This window comes from Rhopalosiphum maidis, chromosome 4 (genome assembly GCF_003676215.2).
Source record: "Rhopalosiphum maidis isolate BTI-1 chromosome 4, ASM367621v3, whole genome shotgun sequence".
NCBI lineage: Eukaryota > Metazoa > Arthropoda > Insecta > Hemiptera > Aphididae > Rhopalosiphum > Rhopalosiphum maidis.
The window spans coordinates 7,004,309-7,026,686 of NC_040880.1; the positions used below are offsets into that span (position 1 = coordinate 7,004,309).

A 22,378-nucleotide genomic window follows, 5' to 3' on the forward strand; every position below is an offset into this window, starting at 1 on the left:
TGCTTATACATACTACTTATCAAGAAATTAACATTCGCTAAAAAAAATTGGGCGGATAGACAGACTCAAGAATCGAGATTACATTTAATGAAATAACCACTTTCAAGGTAGAATCGAATCTCGATTTCTCGATATTACACTTTATATTCTCGCATTTAATTTTAATTTTATTAAAAACCGCACTCTTAAATCAAATATCATGAAATTCTGTGGACCTAAACTGTCCCTGTGCGGGATCATTATCAGCATTTGGGGAATAATCCAATTGGTGAGTAAATAAATAGTTTTTTTTGTCGATCGGCTTTAACCGATATTTTCTTTATTGTAAAACTTTAACAACTATCTTTTCACAGGTCTTGATGGGATTTTTCTATTACATCCGGAGTGTAGCGCTCATTGAAGACTTGAATATCCCTGAAGAACACAAGTTCACTAATGCACAAGAATTCTACAGCTACGCTGACAAAATGTATTCTCTGGTGAGGATAAACAATTACTTACATGATAATAAATAGATCAACAAATTTTAGGCCATGTAAAATCTATAATTTTTCTCATAGTTTGCTATTTAATGCTAAGGCAGACTCTCCTATAGGATTCTTTATAGCACTTGGTTTTAAAAATGGGCGTGGATTTGTGCCTACGCTTAGTTGTACACTTGTACTTACCATAAATTTAGATAAATCTTCTTTTATTATCATTAAAAATGTTTGTTTAGAATTAAAAAGTTGCCTAATTAAAGTTATCAATCATGTGTTAGATTCTCAAGCTATCATAATAACTCAATACTACCTATGTAAATACTAATTGTTTTCATATAATCGTTACATAAAAAATTTTAATTTTTTAATATTTTATAAAAATTGTATGTTTTTTTAGTACCATCATTAAAATATCTTTATTATTTTAAGGGCTGTTCTTATATTTACCGGTTAAGTGTTAGTTAAGACTAACCAGTATTGTTTAACATATAAAAAATTCTACCAGTTAGTATTATCAAACACTAACTGGAAATTGTAAGAACAGACCTAAATATAATTTAAAGGTGTGTTGGGTTAAAATCTAGTTAAAAAACAGTAATGGCTTAAAATTATAAAACATTTGTAAGCATAAATATGTAAAAGTTCATATAACTATCTAAAAATGATTATAATTTAATGTTCACTGTGTATGACTTAAATCAAAAATATGTAAATCATAAACGACATAAACATTATTGTTAATTCTTAACATGTGCAATTTTCCCTTTATTTTTGATTCAACTTCACAAAAAAGTTAATTTTCTATTTTATATAGATTATTATAATTTGGTACTTTATTCAATTGTTGATTTCTATTGATTATCTTTTTGTAAATTTCAAATTTTTCTAAAACCAATTTTTTTGATTAATGTTCAAGGATATAATTAGGCGTGATATTTCATCTTAATTAAAAAAATGTAAATATACATGAAATATAGGAGTTTAAACTTTTTGTATTTCTAACATGCTGATTGAAGTAGTAATGTAATAAGAATTCTGAAAATAGATTATAATTTTTCATCGAGTATACATGAGATTAACTTTCATTATTTTTTAGATTTTATCCCCCTAGATTCTAAAAAAGTAGACATTAAAAATAATTTATATTACAATGTTTTGAAAAACAGTCAAAATGTGTTGTTATTTATCACATATAGTTTTATAATAATATATTCAGTATTGTAATCAATAAAAAAAAAATAACAATCTACTAAAGAAGAACAAAAGTAAAAAAAAAAAATTAATTTTAATTATGATAAAAATACTAAAATAAACAATATTATTTAATTTACACTATTTGCATTTATTTTGTTTAAATAAAATTAAGAAGAGTGTATAATAAATGGAGAGTAGTTTAGTAAGTTAGTTTTAGTTTAGAGTAAGTCTTTATTGCTATAAATTCCCTATTTTACCTTAAGATCTTTTATAATTTCTTTTATTCATTAACTTTGTCTGTGTTATTATTTGAACGAAAAATATTTTGTCGGTTAACACCTGACAGTTATCAATGTACTAATGCGTAGTTCCTATTTTGATACTGACAAAAAAATCTACTAATTGTCCAGTAATATTAATCTACTACTAATCTAAAAATATATATTAAATATTTTTCTTTTCTTTTCCTTGGATCTTTTTTACTTTGTTCTTTTTTCTGAGATTCCTCAGTTATGCGCGAAAGAGTGTAAACTTAACTTGAAAAGAATATAACATTATTGTTGTTGTAATATATTTAAATTTATAATGACCTTATTTAACATATTTTAACAAACCATTGAATTGTCTAAGTTTTGGTAATTGTTTTGTGATCAACATACAATGTAAACAATTGATAACCTTTTCACTTTTTTTCAGAACGCATATAACTGTTGGATTGCTGCCTGTCTTTATATATTTACATTAGTTGTATCAGGACATCAATTCTATATGAACAACCGCAACACAATGAGTTTGTAAAATGTTATTTATATTTTATGTTACAATTTTTATTATTTTTAAGAGGTTTTTTTTTGTTTTCTTCATTTTTTTTTCAATTGCCTCTACGATCACATTTGAATTATTCCACATTGTTAACAGATTGTAAGATTATTATTGGGTTTTCGCATTGTCATATTGTCAAAAAATTTCATAGGTTTTAAGAAGTAAATATGGAATATATTATATAATATAATTAAAAATACATTTGGTATTTTATACTGTTACGACCAGAAATTGTAAATTATTTATCATCTGTAGATTTATCTTTTAACATTATTAAATATTTATAAATAGTAGGTAGTTAAAATTTATGTGTTAAATAATGTAAAAATAAAATATGACTAGACACTATTCAACACTATGTTTTACTTTTGAGGTCATATATATTTAGCCATAGATTAATTAAAATAAATTACACTTAAATCTGTGGTTTAATTGTATGCGAATAAAAATTTACTAGCAATATTGATTGTAGTAAATATTTATTAAGGAATATGCACGAGTAGTAAGTACACATATTGTACATAAAAAAAAACTCTCATTTTACGTTCATTGCATTTAAAATTATATTTGGTTGGTGTGTCTCAATAGTGAAGTAAAAATTGCTGCTAAAAAATGAATGTTTTATAATATTTTACATAGTTATATTTAACTGGTCATTGGTTAAACTTATTTGAATTTATTATGTTTATAGTATATAATACAAGGCAGAACATGAGAGTACAACATTATCTCCTTGGAGAATTCAGGTTTTTTTTTAACTTTGAATTTTCAATAGTTATACAATATATTATATTGTGCAAGTGCTTCAATTAAAATTCTGTGTGGACAAATAAGAAATAAAATATTAGAAATATATTAAAAGGGTTTTATGAAATTCTATAAGTACAACATTTAACAGTTACTCTTATTTATTAGTTCCAAAAATAATATAATGGTATTAAAACTATGAACAATTGTATCTTAAAAGTAGAAAAAAAATCATTATTTAATAGCTGTACAATAATATATCATTCAAGTAAAAAATAACTTTAACATCATATCACATTTTAAAATATGAGAAGATATTTTTATAATAATAATAATCATTTCATAACTGCATTTTGAACAGTTCACCTACTACCTATTGGTTTTTCAAAAATAAATTATTTCAATCTTTTAAAGTTATAATAATAATGATAAAAATATTTTTGGGACAATAAATTATTGATTTAAAAAAAATAATAATAATAAGTTTTACAAAATTGCCCTTAACTTTAATATGAAAATATATTAATAACAATTTGTTTATTGATTAGGTACTAATAAATAATAATAATTATATTATTTATATTTGATTTACATAAATGCCCATAAATGCATTTAAATAAAGATTTAAAATTACTAATTAGAGTGTTCTCTTGTAAATCTTTTCTAAAAATTTGAAAAACATGTCTTGTGACAAACCTCGTGACAATTGCTGAATATGAGTACATATTAATTTATAACTTTCTTCTTCATAAAGTTGAAACGTGTTTGCCAATTTCAATTGTGCATACAAATCTTTGATGATTGCAACATTTGACGGATTGTCAATACCATAGTTATCCTAAAAAACACTCAATAAGTTAAACTTTCAAACCATACATATAGTTATATAATATGTTACCTCCATAATTTTCTTTTGCTCGGAATTGACTTTTTGCAAAGCCACTACTGCTAACCATGAACATTTGCCATCTTCAATGTCTGTGCCAATTTTTCCCATAACCTCTGGATCGCCATAACAATCTAAAAAGTCATCCTAAAAAAAACTATTAACTTTAATAACTGTACTTGATTTAAATAAATAGTTTATACCTGAACTTGAAAGAAGTGCCCCATTTCAAGCAATATGGTCTTTGCTTGTCTAAAGATTTCTGGGTCATTGATGTTTGTCTGTAATATTATTTTATAAAGTAAAATCTAATGGATATTATCATAAACATGTTGTACTTACCATGCGCATTGCGAGACATACGGGAAGGAAAAACGAATAATAAGCAGTCTTATATTTCACAATGGCTGTATAATTTTCCATGGTATATTTTTCAAGTTTTTTTGTCTTGAAGCTGTTTGCAGTTAACATATCAAGACATTGACCCATCGATGTTTTCATTGTAACCTAATTATTGAATTGTATCAGAGCCGTATTCAGTGCAAGACTCAGGCCCTGGGACCAATGTTAGTTTAATTACATTTAAGGCCGCAATATAAATTGTATAGATAAAATAAAATTTTTATTTCTTGATATTGAATTAATAACATAAATAAACCATGTAAACATTTCCCAAGGCCCTTAAATATCCTAAGCACGGCCCTAAATTGTGTATTGAATATTTTTACTTCATACGTCATAGAACAGCTCCAGAATATGTATATAATAAGGCTTATCCTTGAAGTATTTTTTAATCAACTGGTAAATAGTCTGTTCGAGGAGAATACCATCGTTCACTGCCATTAGACCAATATCATTGTGTCGATACCAACACGGACGTCCACGTCTAGTAATAGCATTATCCATTATGTCATCCAACACTAATTGATAAGCTTGTAGCTAAAAAAACCCAAACATATATCTAAATAATTATTTATTAGTTTCCCATAGACATTGTGCTACGTATGTCAAATTACTAATTAAAGTAATAATATAAAATTAATCCTGTACTTCATGAAATAAAATTATTATTTAAAACACTTCTAAACAATGAATAATTAAAACTATGTTCACAAGTGATTAAAATATATTTACTTTATATTTTGAGAGAAAAAAAAAGAAATAGTGCAATACAATGTTTTTAAATTGACAAGTATTTATAGACATTATAATTTTAAATAACTATTGCATTAATTTTTATTTTTATTTTTTATAAAGATATAAGTGGACTACCTGTATTTTATAATATATATAAAATATACTGTACTTGGTTGTATGTTAAGTAATTACTACACGCACAATTATAAAAAATTCATATTATTATTTTAGACAAAGTATAACAAGAAAAAAATGTATCAATTTTAATAAATAATCCACGATTATATTTGATAATGTAATAAATTAATTCATTAAATGAAGCCTATAAAATAATATGTAAGAAATTAATTTAATAATAGCCTACAATATGGATATCCTTTTATTATTAAATCATTCATAAATAACAATTTGTACTGTCATTAATTGCCTATTAACCAAATAAATTCATTGAAAAATAATAAAATTAAAATTCTTACCTAATGAAAAATAATTAAGTATTAACAAGGTTAATAAATGCACCAACTACATACAACTAACTTTATATTTTGTATAGTATGAATGATCTTATATCATAAAATTAAATATTATTAACTATGATTTTAGCTAACCAACTCTTGTAAAATTGATGACTTTATTTGAGATAAAGTTATATTATATCATAGAAACATGCATTTATGATTTATATTACTTATGTATCTTAAAAATATGACTTATTTACTTATTAAGTAAAGATTATGTAATTTTATCGCATTGTATACATTTTTAACTTACATATTTTCATCGTCATATAATTTGCTTATTAATGAGTTTTAAGTTTTAAATCAATTAGTAATTTTTAGTCAATATTTAAAAATTATAATCTAATTAACAGGGTCCAAAGAAAAAGATGAATGTGTATAATAGTAGGTCAGAAGTAGTACTTTGTCTATAGTTAAGACTCAAAACGACTTACAATTTCAACACACCATCCCAGTATGTAAGACAGTCTAAGATTTTCATCAGTTTTATCTGAAGGCGAGGAAAGCATTTTAAATGACAAAACCAAAGCCAATCCTCTGTTTTTTTTACCACCGGGCACGTTGTATTGCAACACCTATAATAAAACAGAATGTTGAATACATAAGTGCTACATAAAATCATAGTCACATAGTCACATAGTCACATACCTTTGAAAGCCACTTGGTGACATCAGGTATGTCCAAGTTGCGGCCGGTATCCGTCAGATCTCTAACGACGTCTGGGAACACTGCCATGAAATCCCTGGTCTCATCCTTGCTGACGGCTGTACCAGTTATGGCCGGAGGCACTGGTGGTGCGCGAACGGTACTCAAGGGCCTGAAACAGCATGAATTTCCTTTTTAATTTATTTTACAATAATCTGGGACATGCCTCATACGAGTCATACGATCCTAATAGTATTAACCACAGACTTACCGAAATAAATTCTTTCTGACGGCGGCCGCGTCGCCGAGCAAATAAGCGCTTCGACGGCTAAGGGATCTTGTGAATGTCAACATTTTGTTCATCTCTAACGGTATCTATAAACAGGTGAATGGTAGGTTGCTATTGAGTGATTCCGTGGGTCGTTCGTCGATGAACAGACGAGATCTTGCTTCGATTTATATCGAACGTCGATGTGAAGAGCGTCTTGTACCTGGATCGGAACCGGACGCGTGACGAGCGACTTTACGCGTGCGATTAACACGATCGGAAGTAGAGCTTTAGATGTGCGCTGACGGCCGCAGCGAAACTGAAACTGCGGACGTGCCGACGTGAAGTCGTCGTCGTCGTCGCGTAGCGGCACAAGTGAAATCTCGTTTTCGAATTTCGGAAGAAAAATGTGCGTAAGGCCACGGCGCTCTCTATACGGCAGAGGGACAACTATCACGCACATCTTCACCAGTTGCGTAACTATACGGTCTATTATACGTCCTGACCGGACTTGAATATTTTCGATTTATGTTCCGCCGCCGCCGCGTACGAATCGGACGATCCAATCCAGCTATAGTTTGACCTGCTGACTGCAGCTATGATAATATTATTATACACCCAATTCAACGGGTTATCCACTTCTCGTAATGTTTTATCATTTGTATCGTCGAAGCTCGTCGAGAGAAAGTCCGACACTATGCGTCTATGCGTCACAATTTAAAAAAAAATATTTTTTAAATTTTGGAATTACAACAATTAATTGTTTGCTAATTGCTATATTATATATTATAATATATAAATATTATAGAATACAAGGTGTTACACTATTACCTATTTATATATTCGATTTAAATTTTATAGTTAAATTTAGTTAGTACCTACTTATAAATTATTATCACAACTGGACAAGATACTTACTTACACAATTGATTTTCAAAATCCAAATCGAAATTCGTCGCATAAAAGATTTTGTCGATTTTGAAAACGTTTGTCAAACAAGTCCGCTGTCTTGCATGATCTTTTAGAAATTAAATTGTTAAAAAAAATATATCATGTATCGTATCTAATCAAATTAAGGACGATGGTGCTATCAGAAATTTACGCATAGACTTCGTTTTAAAATTATTACTATCTGAAGTTTTCCGTTTTTGTAGCTATTGTATAAGTATATTGTATATAGCTGCTTAATGAATTACCTACTAATTAGAAACTTAGATAGGCACCTCACACTATAGGCTATACTATACACGTAATCCAATATGGCATTGTATTGTTTTCACTTTTTCTTTGATTTTTGTATGCAATAGTATTAATCGAAATTTCAAGAAGTGGGCAAAGTAGTGGCTACCCCTATAGGTATATAATAATAATCGTTCTGTCATAGGTACAGGTGTACAGCGTAGTGATCGAGCAGTGCATGATTTAGAATATTTGACGTCCAGAGCTAATAAAAATGCAATGCCCTTACCCCTACATAGATGGAGCTATTCGGTGTGCCAGGTGGTGTCAACATAAAACAAAATCTCTAAGTACAAATCAAAAAGTATATTTTGATATTACAAATATTTTTACTAAGCTCATTGTTTTCATATGTATATAATATATTATGTTGAAACATAAATTAAAAATCTCTTCATTTTAATTTATTAAAAAAATTGTACATCTGAAAAATTGGAAGTTTAAATTATATTAGGCATCGTATATTCGTACATCGTACTTCAATATAATATTAAATAATATACGATTAGTATCGGTCATCGACCGATAAACTGATAAATACTTTTAAACTGTATAAAAGATGTCAACGCCGGACAAAAAGAGTTAAGAGAGATAAACGTTATATATTTTTAAATTAGTAATGTGTTATTAAAATATTATTATTATTATTATTATTTTTGATTGAAGTTTAGAAATATTTTATAATTTATACATATTTTATTATACATCTTATGTTTATAGTTTTATTTTTATTTTTTATAAGTGCCCTTAAGCCGAGTCCAAACAAAGTTTTTACAAAAACAAAATAAAAACACAACATTTTTTGTTTAGAAAAACAGAATCGTAAAATATCAAGGTAATCAATCGGACACGATTTTTTTCTTAAAAATGAAAGCTAAATGTTGAAAAAAATAGATATATCTATAAAGACAGCAAAAAGAGCCAAAATATTTTAAAAGCTATTGTAAATGTCTTAAATAGGTACTTTGAAATTTCAATAAGTTTTTATACGGTCATTTATTTTTGAATTGAAACAAATTAAATAATTTCGCCAAAAAAACTGGTTTTAAGTAAAAATTTCTCATTTTCCCTCATTTATTTTTCGTTTTTCGTGATAATTTTGAGTAGTACCTATTAAATTTTTGATCATTAGTATCAACTCGATACAATTTATTATCAGTATACGAATCATTTTTCTTTTATAATGTATACACATTACACAATAATGTGTAGTTGTATTACTCTAAGCCCTAAGGTGTACACGTACATAGATAAAATAAAAAACACATATCATTGTAAAATCAATGCATTCATAGCTCTTAAGAAATCTATATTCATTAGCGATAAGGTAATGGGTAATAGGTAAGATACCTATTATTTTGTAATTATTATGTATTTGTATTTATACATCTTCTACAGCAGTGGCGCCAAAATATTGGTATTGCCTACTGCAAACATCATAGATAAATGCATAGTTAGAGAATTTTTTTGTTAGTACCTACTTCCTACTCGTGGATAATAGTGTGGTTGCTTGTGCTTTGCTTTAAAAAATAATTATGCTATAGACGTTTCAAAAGACATCAGCGCTCCAGTTTTACAGTAATACCTACCTAATAGTTACTATAAGTATACAAGCGTGATGCGTCATACAGTTTAAAATACACAATACATAATATATGTAATATTTTGATGATAAAATCGTTTATATGTTAATAGGTACTTAAAGTATCAATAATAGATACTTTTATAAAAAATGTTAACACACATATTACATAACTATAATTTAAAATAATATTGATGTTAATCTTTTTTTTATTTGCAGATTACGTATAGACAGTAGTAGTATAATTACGTATGATAATTGATTATAAAGTAATATTATACAGTACTTGAATACTATATTATACCTACTAATTATAATTATTATAGTATTTTAATCAATATTATAGGTAAATAAGTAAGTAATTGGCAATTTGGGTAGGTAGATAACTAGGAAAAAAATCAATTTTATTAATATATCTGATATCATCATATCTATATTCGCGTAATATATATATTATATCATAATAATTTATATTAATACCTATGTGGTATTTATCATGACAATATATATATATATATTAATATAATAAATATATATATTTTGTCTTGGTATTTAAAATACTTTTTTCAATTTTGAGTGAAGCGATGAGTTTATTGATTTTCCATTGATATAACTATTATGTGTGCTTTTTTTGTCTGTGTACACACTACACCGTAAGTAGGTAGTCAATAAAATTTTTCGATCATCAATATTATAGAGATTTTCGATAACGAATTGAATTTAGTTTGTATTTTAGAGAGGTCAAAATTATCTGGAAAAACAAACAAAAAATTAAAGAAAAACGAAAATTTACGCTAAACCAGAACAATGAAATTAATTGTTTATAACTTTATGAGCATTTGAAGTTTAAACTTTACAACACTGGGTAATTAACCCGTAAAATAATTATTTCTTTTCAAACATTTTTTGATAGTATTTTGTATTTTATAAAAAAATAATAACAGTGGATATTCGTTTACAAAATATTTAAATTATAAACATTTCTAAACATAGTATAATATTTGAACTATTTTAATTCTTCTTGAGGTTTTTATAGGCATGACAATTTTTCATTTTTTTTAGTTTTTATTCCCTGTAAATGTCTAAAAAAAAATTATTCACTGGGTCAAAACTCATGTAAATCCGTATAAAGATATTAAAAATAAACATGCACAATTATTTTTATATGTATTCGAAGTAAGAATTTTGACAAATGTGGTCAAAATTACAAAACAGCAAATTATTATTATTTTGTATTTAAAAATTCATAAAAACTTTTTGTTTTATATCTAAGTCTTTAAAATTTAATACAAGATTCATGAGAAGTTATTTATACTAAAACCATAAAATCTAAAAAACATATAAAAACAATTATTTTTTATAGAGTTTTTTAAGTTCAATTGTCAACGAAATTGCTTATATTTAAACGATAAATAAGAATATTTGGTAATTATTTTGTTATGAATTAAAAACATTATTCGTAAGAACTTAAAAGTTGTACGTATATTACATTATTATACATTTTATTACTTATACACAAATTACATTTTTGATTTATTTTAAAATATTATTTATTTATACTAAAAACTATTCACACTGATTTACGGTATTAATAGAAAAATGTTATTACATTTTAAGTTATATAAGTTTATATAATATGCTGTAAATATATATTATTATTATAATAAGTTCTTTGCTTAGGGGCTAGGGCAATATTTTTTGGTAGGTATTGTAAGTTGTATCTTGTATACATACTTGAACTATAATAAAATTAGCCAGCAAGTGTTATACCTTTGTGTTATGGCGAGTAGCGACATACTTAAAATATTTCATAATTTGCGACACACAATAAAAAAAAAATAAGAATAATGTTTATTATTTAATTTTAATTGGTAATATAAAATATGTAAAATATGTCGATAACAGATAATTTATTATTATTACTATTGAAATGATATCATAATACCTATTAATTTTTGTAAATAGTGTCAAAAATATTTGAATATTTTGTGTCATTTAAATACTTCGTGACACATTTAGACTTATTTGGCGATACACTGGTTTATATAATATAACAAAAATTAGTGTATTGAGACATTGAGTACTATTTAGTATACAAATTAACAGCGTATTTGCGTAGTATATATAATATAATATAATATTAACAAAATATTATATATATATATATATATATTCTTTACCATTGACCATACATTTTTGGACAGTTCAAATCTTAAATGATAAAGAATTTTAACATTACTTTTGTATAGTTTTGAATGTCGTAAGATTTAAATTTGAAAATATTTAGCATAATAAAGATTAAGATGTCTTGAGGGGGGCGTGATCGCCACTTATCAACATTTTAGTTACAATATATTTTTTATAAGGGTTTCAAGTTAAATTACAAACTTAATGAATAATATAAACAATATAATACATTTTATGAGTTGTTCAAATTCTGACAAAATTTCTAAATTAAATGAAATATATCGATTATTCTTTACGATCCTCCAACAATTGTATTCATTATGTTGTAATTTAAATAATATTAACTGGATGAGACTTTAATTATGCACCTACATTATTTTCCATGGACAATGAAATATAGAAAAATATTTAGAATGATTGTATGTTATAAATTTATTATTTTAAAGATTTACAAGTTTCTATATATTATCGGATGAACATTTACTAACTAACTAACTATCTTTTACTTAAATTATGTAAGGTACTTTGGTGATTTAAGCCTATTTCGCCAAACCATAATAAAATAGAATTTTGTTTCATTTTTCTTAAAAAAATATTAATTTTATTTATATCGTCAGGTTAACAATTGTCATAATCTTAAATATTTGGTAAAATTATATAAACATTGTTTGAAAATAGTTTGACAAAAGTGGAATAAACACCCTTTAATAGATGTCATAGCCAAAAATTTTTCTAATAGAAACAATCATACCAATTTCAAATTCAATTTTAAATAATGAAATGTATTTAGGCTATATGTACTAAACAATTTCTTACAGCAGAATCTTTTATTATTTAAACATTCTTGAAGAATTTGCTATACTTTTGTTCGGTAGCAACGCATATGCCTTAAAAATAAATTTAACATAATTAATAATTATGTACTAAAAAACCATAATAAATTACTTTTATAATAATAAAAAGGTAAAATTAGGTATAGATTATGTATTTGGTAAAATGAACCTACAATTATTGAATTATTCATTGTATATTAAGAAAACATTTGTGAATTGTAAATATATATCTAAATATAATAAAGTGTCTTTAAAAACAGATATTCATCTAGACTCTACATGTTTGTTCTCTGAATCGTTTTTCGAATACAATTATGATCTATTATTTAATTTAACACATCTATTACAATGGTTAGAGGCCTATTCAAAGGTAGTTTTTTACGTCTTATACCTATATAATGTTTAATATACATACATGATACATCCTTCTAAAGGTATAACAGAACGAGCTCACTGATATTATTATTTATTATATAATAGTTTTACGTATGAATAAAAAGCTATCGATGTTCATTATCTATAATATTATAACTGCTTGCAAGTTGCAATATCACAATCATATTTTATAAAGTTAAACGTGTCAGTAATTATATGGGTAAAATAACTGTAATATTTGTAAATCATTTTACGGCAATAGACACAATACTACAATAGAATGTATTACGGTAAAATTGTATCTATATGTAACATACCATTTTACTAACTAATTTGTAAGTTATGTTTACCTCATGCCTATATAAAATATAATTGTATTTAATTTAAGCCAGATGTGTTTTATGTAACTGTTATTTTTACAATTAATTATTTTCCATAGGATTTATTTGTTCTTTTAAATTTTAAAAGTAGTTACCTATATTAAAATAATTTATAAGTTAAAAAAAAATAATATATTTATATTTACACAAATTTTAATGTGTCATATAGAAATACATATAAATGAACGGTATGGTCTTTTGGGAGAGTTAATAATTTTTACCATAAAAATGAATAGTCTGTTTGAGTGAGTAAAATTATTTTTACCAGCAAGAGTAATATTAAATTAGATGCACACGTGATTTGATCTCATTAATTTTTGACTGTATTATATATTATTATATATACTAACTATATCAATATCTTTGTATAGTTATAGTTAATTATTAATAATGAATTATGTATAATATTGTATAAGTAGTCGTTTTATTTCATTATTTTTGTTTTTTTTTAATATTATTATACAATCTATATTTACTATACATATAAATTTATTTACTTATAACCTAACCTTTATTCATATTAATTCGTCTAATAACAGAATTTTTTGTAAAATAAACACTCGCCCAAATTGTATACAGTGATTCCTCTATATAGTGGACATTTGCGAGGAATTAAAAAATGTCCACTATATAAGGAGGTGTACATCCTTATGTTAGTATATGTTACGAAATATAGAATAGCAATAGCATATTGTATTAATGTTATATTATATTATTATTATTTTTTTTTTTGGTGCTGTTATATTATTTGATACTACTTATATACTATTAATATTATCCTCTGACAAAATATTTATAAATTAATTACATAGATTTAAAACACGTATGGGTAACCTACTGCAAAAATAATCCAGTGCTTGTAGACATGATGATGCACAATGTAACCTATAGTTCATTAGGTAGGTATGTTCAAATACTTTGATATTCTCTTTATTAAATATTAAAATATTATTCAATTTTTTATTATTGCGATAATGACAATAAAAATATAAAATATATAATAATTAAAAAGTTATGTTTGAAAAAAAAAAGAATTGTGGAAATAACTGAGGAAGTTAGGAAAATGTTGTTGGCAATCGAGTATAGCGACTTTTAATATAGGACTTTTTCAATAATTGTTTTGTATTTTAATTAGATATTCATTTCGTCTTCTTGTATTGTTATTTGTAAGTAACCTAAATATTATACTTTAAATTATATAATTCGTTATAAATTTATTAGTAATATAATTATATAAGACATAAAATAGATAATTATTTTTAAAAACCCTCGACTCTCGAGAAGATTAGTGTAATATATAGAATATAGATATAATACACTATAATATATATTCTCAACATATAGGTGGTAAGTACATATTATACAAATAATATCTAGCTTTCAGAAATAGGTCACATGATTTCTGGAAGACATGGATGAGTAAACAAATTTATTTTAATTATGTTTGTTAGTACAAAATATAAATAATGTACAGTGTACAATAACACAATCAAATATTCACACATGCAGTTCTTATAATTGTAACGCGTGCGATGTGTGTGAATGTAAAACGTATACATAAATACTTATAATAGTATACGTATAGATGTATAATAAGTAATACCCAATATATATTGTTAACTGTTGGTATGTTAAATGAACATTGTATTACTGCATTAAATTATAATAGTAATTATTATGCTTACATTAAATAATAAGTAATTAATAAATAGCACCAATTCCAATGGAAGATTAAAAATAATTAAAATATCATGATTGTACTGTAAGAGTAAGTATGATAAGGAAGTTACTTTCTGTCTTACCGCGGGATAATAAACAATAAATCTCAATAATTACATAATATATGTAAATATAATATACTTATAAACTAAAAATAGATATAAATAATTATAATTAATGACCATAAATACTATAATATTATGTAATATACTATTATACTAATACTTTTAAAGAAATAGGTAATATTTAATAACAAAATAATAAATGTGATGGTAGGTACCTATAGCAAAAATAGAAACATCATAATTTTTATAAAAACAACTTGGAGTATAATACTATTATAATAATATAAATAAAAATTAAGTGCTATAGATTAAACTAAACGAAAATATAGTTAGAGCTCTTATACTATGTAGTTCAAACAATAATTGCACACAAAGTGCACCTACTTAAATAGATTTAGTCATTTAGATACCAATCAAATTTCAATTGATGAGTTAGGTAGGTACATAAACAATAAGTTATAATGTTTAATATCAATAGGTACTATATAATATTATAATATATTAAATCGTTAATAATTATTATCCAAAGTATTACGATTATGTAACTAAATACATGCTTTAAATTTATTACTATATTTAATATACAATATGTAAGTACGTGTATATGACCTCTAGTCTAAATAATATATACGTACCTAATAGGTATGTATACGATACGATAAATTTATTGTACAATATGACTGTTGTTCGTTATAGACGTTTAGTGCATTATAATACCTACTATTTAGATTTTGATTTGTAATTAATTGTAAAGTGTGGTTATAGCCCATTATTGGTACCTACTAAAATAAATAAAACATGCAACTGCAGAACAGCACCATCAGCTGCTGAACGGAAATGCTATGAAACATACAAGTTAATCTATATATAAAAATATATTATATTTAATTTATCATCTTGTGTGGCTTAAAGTTTATTTTGGTTGGTTAGACAATCATAAACCGACGTTAGGCAGAATGTCAACCCCCGAAAAATAAAATAGTATGACAATGAAACAAAATAAATATCAATCGTTCATCGTCAAGTACAATAATACAATTGAATGAAAATATTAAGAAATATATTGTATTACAACAATAAATTAAACAAATTTGTATAATATATACGACGAGAGAGTACAGATGTTTTAACTTACTAGTTTTTTATAGGTAATTTATTCATTTCATTCAAATATTTAAGCTAATGACACAAAATTTGTTTTACTGAACGAAAATTTACCACGTTGTACGTTTGTAAGACGGAAACAATACAATATGTATGTAGCGTATTCATAACAATATATATATTTATGATATGGTATTGACATTATATATTCAAAATTCAAAGGTCATTTAAAATGCTTAAAACCCTAATTTAAATTACTTAAATCGATGTTAATTTATAAGTGAATGATAGTTGAAAAACAATATATATTTATTTCTGAACATTTAAAGTTAATGTGTAGAAAAATACCATCATAATAATATAATCAACTCAGTTAATAAAGTGTATTTTTTTTAAATAATATTTTGTTAAAAAAACATTCTAAAAAATCTTTCTAAAATCATTATATAGGTATAGCATTACATTATGATAAAAAACAATTTAATTAAATACCTATAGTTACAAGTTACAACTAAAGATATCTATAAGTATGATTATTATTATTATTATAACTAATCACATTATTTTTCAAATTCACTGAAAAAAGCTAAATAGTAAGTTAATTAGAAAATTCACAAACTCTTAACTAATAAATATTAATTATTAATAATTAACTCTTTAGTTTATCTTCAAGTTTTTAACTATAGTTGATACCCTTTGTATTACCCAATATACACAATATACTTACATTATATTTTTTGTAAACTCAATTAGTCACGTAGGTACTCACGTCTCACAAACTTATTAGGTATATTACAATTTTATTTATAAAAATAAAATAAACTACTTACATGAAGTTTAAAAATAAATTGTATGATACAAAATACATTAATAAAATAAAATATAGGTATAGAAAAATTCCGACTTTTATGACAAATATACATAACTATAGATAGATATTATAAATGTTTATTTTGAAAGCATGACGAATTTATCTCCTTTCTATAGGTAATTAAAAAACAAATAGACAAACTGGGTTTGCAGTGGGAATCCAAAAGCCAAGTGGCAAGTACAAATGTTGGCTATTTTCTATTATATTGTTGTATGATACTTATAATAACTAGTTTTGGATTATGATTCAAATATCTGTAAAGGAACAAATTATCATGTCGATAATTACTCATAAGTTGCTATACCTCATCAACAAACTACAAACATAAGGTTAGTTGTATAGTTACGTTGAACGTTTACAGTGTGTTATTCATAGCCAGATTGGACCTGGTTTAACAATGGTTTAATAGTAGTTTAACAATAGTTTATCTTTTTTTTATTCATAGACGATAAACTTTAATCAGACCATAGACTAAGTTTAACGATAAACCTCTGATTTATAAACTAGGTAAATACTAGGTCTAAAGCTGGTTTATTATAAAAATTACTGTTATCTTAATATGTATAATCATTTAATGTAATTCATTCGTGTTTTAAAAACTTGTGACCACGCTCCTAGTTACTTATTTGTATTTGTGTCACAATTTTTATTTTCAATCACTTTGATAAATGGTGTGACGATTTCAGTTAGTAGCTCTTTCTCTCCACTTTCCCAATTAACCCTTTTTTGTTTATCCATTTTAAAATAGAATCATGAAATTTAAATTATAATTTTAAATAAATAAATACCACTAATAAACTCAAAAATAGAACACGAAACTAAAAATAAATTCATATAGGTAATCTAAAAATATTTACCACAATTCATAAAATATAACGATATCAATGACAAAAAAAAACACCTCGAATAGCTGTAACGTTCGCATTAAAATAATAGAACATAGAATGTATTTTTACCTTATTTTTTTTTTAGATTGGCAACAAATAGTAATAATATGGAAATTTGGGTGGCTCTATGGCTGTTTATAATAAACTAAAGATAATCCATAGTTTTTCAAAACTTAGCCTAGACCATTGACTATGTTGACTGTGAATAATACATTATAAACCCGAGTTTAACCAAGGTCTAATAATTAAACCAAGTTAATTTAAACTTAGGTTAAACCTCAGTTTTTAAACGATGACTATAAATAACACTGTTATTGTTTAAACATACTAAATTTTTATGTTTAGTCGCAGTGCTATCTAAGATAACCTATCTTATAATTTTAACTTGTATGCAATACCTAGTTATTTAGGCATATCAAACTATATAAGTGAAATAATTGCATGTTGGGACTGTTGGGAGATAGGTTCATTTAAAAAATATTATGTTAATAGGTAATAATTTACTCATTAATAGTGTTAATAACTGTATACAATTTTGGGTAATACGGATATTGGGATATTAAATATTTACATTTTACATAGTATTATAGTAATTATTAAGTACACACGGATTTTTTTAGTGTAGGTACGGGCTGTACAACACAGAACAACGAGAAATTGATATTAAGCTTAACTGATCAATTCTTCAAGAATTAAAAATAATTGAATAAATATCCTTATAACTGCGACACTCAAATAATACAGATAGCCGATAGGTATCCAAAAAAATCGAAACGTCGATTTCTCACCAAAAATCCGTAACCAGAAATTATAAACCTGTTTTATTCTCTTTGCTTGCTTGTTTACCAACAAAGTAGTTCATTGTAATAGACGTGTAAGCTGCAATAGTGCATTTAGTATGCCTATACTTACAGTAAACACCCAGTTGTTTACTCAATACTCAGTAGGCACGGCCGATGTCATATGAAAGTATGCCTAAAATTATTAAGAAATACCCCCTTTAAAGAGGGGGTCTAACTTTTTTATTTTTTAAGCTATAAGCAATTCAATTTTTTTTAAATAAAACCAAACCTAGCACTCATTTTTTTATGTTTCTCCAAAACTTTTCGACATTTTAACATAATTTTTTTTAAATTAAAGCTATTTAATTATCCTATCAAGCAACATACGCAATTAAACCAAAATTATGCAAATTATTATTATTAAGTTGAAAAAGTAAACATTTTTTATTAAAAGTTAGAATTTTTAAAAATAAATCTCGTATTACTACAAATAATTCAATATTTAGTATGGGTTTTGTCGTTTGTGTATTATTTTACTAAATAATACCTAGAATACTTTATAAGTTTGGTTTTCTTATCTTCCATAATTGCAAAGTTATACGCTGTTAATGGTTACTATCTTAATTTTTTTAGAATCAAATATCAGTCGTTAAAACAATAAAGGACTAGGTACAAAGAGTGTTTCATTTAGAGTTTAAATTTGTTTACAGTCAGGTGGGGAACTTTGAAAATCTAATTAAATAATCATAACATTTATTTCTTTGTTATTTATTTTTATATGAAAATATGTTATTATTATTTTGTTTTTTTCGTTAGTTAGGTTCCATTTTGTATTTAAAATATAAACTAATACTTATTAAACTATTTATATCACTTCTGGTGAGTTTATGCCTCATGTTTAGTGAAATAATAAATAGCCAATAATTACGATCCGAAAAGATCTGTTATGTTTAGCTCCGTATAATTATTTTGGTTATATCAAAACCCCTAATTTAAACAATGTACTGTATAACTCTATTCATGACAAGCTTCCACGCCGAAAGAAATTATTTTTATAATTATTTAAATTTGGAAATGATTATCTTTAAAATTGTTCATGTTTTGTTGTGTACTGTATTATGTATATGCAGTTCTGTAATGTGATTTAATCAGTTAATAATATCTGTTTGAATAATATTTTTGAGAGTTATTATGTCAAAAAAAGCTATCTGAAAGGTGTATTATTTATGCTGTACACAAAATATGTTAGCAATTTATAGTTTAAACGATAGAAATATTGTTAAAAATAAGTATCACTTATATCCTTACCATTTAAAGAAATAAAATAAAAAATTAATTGCCGAAAGACCAAATAAAACTTGCTTTGCAAAATAATATAGGAATTCAAAACTAATGATCTAAATCCAATGTGAACCCAATGTGAACGAACGGTTAAATACAAACACAGACGACTGTATAAGTATATTATTATATTATATATATTGTTTGTATAGGTAGTTACTTATATTATTGAAAGTTTAATACAAATGTATTATTTAGACTAAAAAATATACATCATACATTATTTTTTAAATTTTAAATTGACATTGAAATCCTGCAGTAAATATGTTGTGTACATAATCGTTATTATTATATTATGTGGACATGTGGTAATATTTTTCAGGTTTAAATTTCTGAGGTTATTAATGAGGGGAATCAGCATATACATAAATATGAATTATATTATACGAATACCTGAATCTCGAGTAATTGAAACTTTTTATTGCATGTTTCAGAACAATCTATAATAATTATTTTATTTTGCAAATAATTGCACGTTTTAGGGGTTTTGCATATAAATACATATTTTCAGTTTTATTTCATCAAAATGCATGGATTTTTGTATTCATAGTTATTGTAGGTATGTTAGGTATTATTATTTTGTAGTTTATGTATGTTACTTTATCAATGTCATTGAACTTGTATAATATACGGTGTGACAAAGATAACGAAGACTATACGAGATACGACCGAAACATGGGAAACTATATACTATATAGCAACTAATGGCTATGGAGGTCCGTTTTGAAACTTACTATACCGACCGTGGTCTCTAACAGTTTTAATAATTTACACATCACGTTAGTAAATACATTTTTTTTTAAATTAGTATTTATATTGATTTATTTATGCTTTTGTTCAATACAGATTACTTTAATTTTTTTTTCGTAATATAAATTTTATATGACACACTTATAATTTTTATTTATTTATATTATAAAAACTTTAAAATCTACTCTGTAGCTAAGGGTCCGTAAAAAAAAAGTTCGCGGTCCGCCAGTTAGTGACCACTGCTATAATATATAGTCATCTACATCACTACCGTCTCTACCCGTCGCGACTGCAAGAAAACAACTTAGAATGTACTCGTTTGATATTTAATTAGATTAGATAATTTATTATAGATTATATATTATATATTTTATAATATATTTAGTTTATATACTAATACTATACAACATCCAGAGGCGTAGCCAAGATTTTTTTATGGGGGAGCTAAATACTTTTAACTTGAGTTACTGAAAATCAAAAACAATACCGTTAATGTATTTACTATAAATCATACTAGATTAATTAATAATATTTAATACTATTTTTTTAATACTATGATTTACAATTTCTTTCTTTACTTACATATAATTAACATAAACACTTGCCTACCCTTGCCCCGAGTAGCACCGCCTGTAAGTATTGGCCATTACTGATTATATAAAAAATATGTTATGATATTAAATAAATATAATTTGACGTACCTCTACCAATCTACAGGTTACACTAAAAAAATGTTATTCTCTAATTTAAAAAATAAATAGATATTAACAATTTAATTTTATACATTTTGGAAATGTAATTGAAGTTGATTGTAGCATAAAAATCCAGGTATTTATAGTTATCTATTATGATCTATCGTAATATTTGTTTAACTTAAAAATTTCACAGTGGGACACAGGCCATAACCCTGTAATAGTTTTTCTCGCACACGGACTTATCTATTATAGAGTTATAGCATATTAATATATATTAATATGGTACCTCCCAAATCCCTATTTGGTACTGTATTCTGCGTATAGTGTATGATAAATATGGTATTAGATATTTGTTTTTGCTGAATTGTATATATAAACTCGGGGAGGGACGTCATTTCAGGTTTTTTTCGGGCATGCGAGGTATCAAGCAGGCCATTTTGAAATTTCACCAAGCCATATAAAAATAGATATATTACATATAATATGTACATTATCCTGCATCCAATTATTTCCATAAATCATGGACCGAATCAATTCATCAACATAAATAGTGAAAATCAATTTAAAAACTAAAATATAATAAAAAATTATAGCACAATATAGAAAAATATTTATGAACGTATGAAGTTTAATTTTTTACGAAATCGCGTAAAATAACGATATATCACAATTTAAATATAGGTAATAATATAATATATCCTAGTGCGTTAGAAGACAGAAGTCAAAAGAAATAGAAAAATTGTGACTGAAATACTTTTATAATACTGAAAGTAGTAATCAAATAAAGTCTATTGATATAATAGTTTTGAAATAGGTAAACCAAATTCTTTTGGTCGGTGCAGCCATGGCCTGGATAAATTTTAATTTCC

At 25.1% G+C, this 22,378-nt stretch overlaps 2 protein-coding genes across 2 annotated transcripts; one reads left to right on the plus strand and one right to left on the minus strand.

Moving 5' to 3' along the window:
- The first annotated feature begins 38 nt into the window (after positions 1–38).
- LOC113553431 (ribonuclease kappa-B) lies at positions 39–2,725 on the plus strand. The gene is made up of 3 exons (XM_026956762.1): positions 39–268; positions 354–479; positions 2,373–2,725. Exons 1-3 carry the CDS (start codon positions 200–202, stop codon positions 2,472–2,474), a joined length of 297 nt encoding a protein of 98 aa, XP_026812563.1. The 5' UTR covers positions 39–199; the 3' UTR covers positions 2,475–2,725.
- A 707-nt stretch (positions 2,726–3,432) lies between these two features.
- Positions 3,433–7,057, minus strand: LOC113549604 (farnesyl pyrophosphate synthase). The gene is made up of 8 exons (XM_026951361.1): positions 6,703–7,057; positions 6,435–6,603; positions 6,221–6,361; positions 4,867–5,070; positions 4,474–4,638; positions 4,335–4,412; positions 4,144–4,278; positions 3,433–4,083 (listed from the first exon to the last, which is right to left on the minus strand). The coding sequence occupies exons 1-8, from the start codon at positions 6,792–6,794 to the stop codon at positions 3,883–3,885; spliced, it is 1,185 nt and encodes a 394-aa protein (XP_026807162.1). The 5' UTR covers positions 6,795–7,057; the 3' UTR covers positions 3,433–3,882.
- Positions 7,058–22,378: the final 15,321 nt, after the last annotated feature.

Excerpts from the sequence above, each read along its gene's own strand:
- LOC113553431 (XM_026956762.1), top strand. The coding sequence starts at position 200 with ATGAAATTCTGTGGACCTAAACTGTCCCTGTGCGGGATCATTATCAGC. Across the intron at positions 269-353 it reads TTTGGGGAATAATCCAATTG|GTCTTGATGGGATTTTTCTA; the intron begins GTGAGTAAATAA and ends ATCTTTTCACAG. Across the intron at positions 480-2,372 it reads CTGACAAAATGTATTCTCTG|AACGCATATAACTGTTGGAT; the intron begins GTGAGGATAAAC and ends ACTTTTTTTCAG.
- LOC113549604 (XM_026951361.1), bottom strand. The coding sequence starts at position 6,794 with ATGAACAAAATGTTGACATTCACAAGATCCCTTAGCCGTCGAAGCGCT. Across the intron at positions 6,604-6,702 it reads GTCAGAAAGAATTTATTTCG|GCCCTTGAGTACCGTTCGCG; the intron begins GTAAGTCTGTGG and ends ATGCTGTTTCAG. Across the intron at positions 4,279-4,334 it reads GGCACTTCTTTCAAGTTCAG|GATGACTTTTTAGATTGTTA; the intron begins GTATAAACTATT and ends AGTTTTTTTTAG.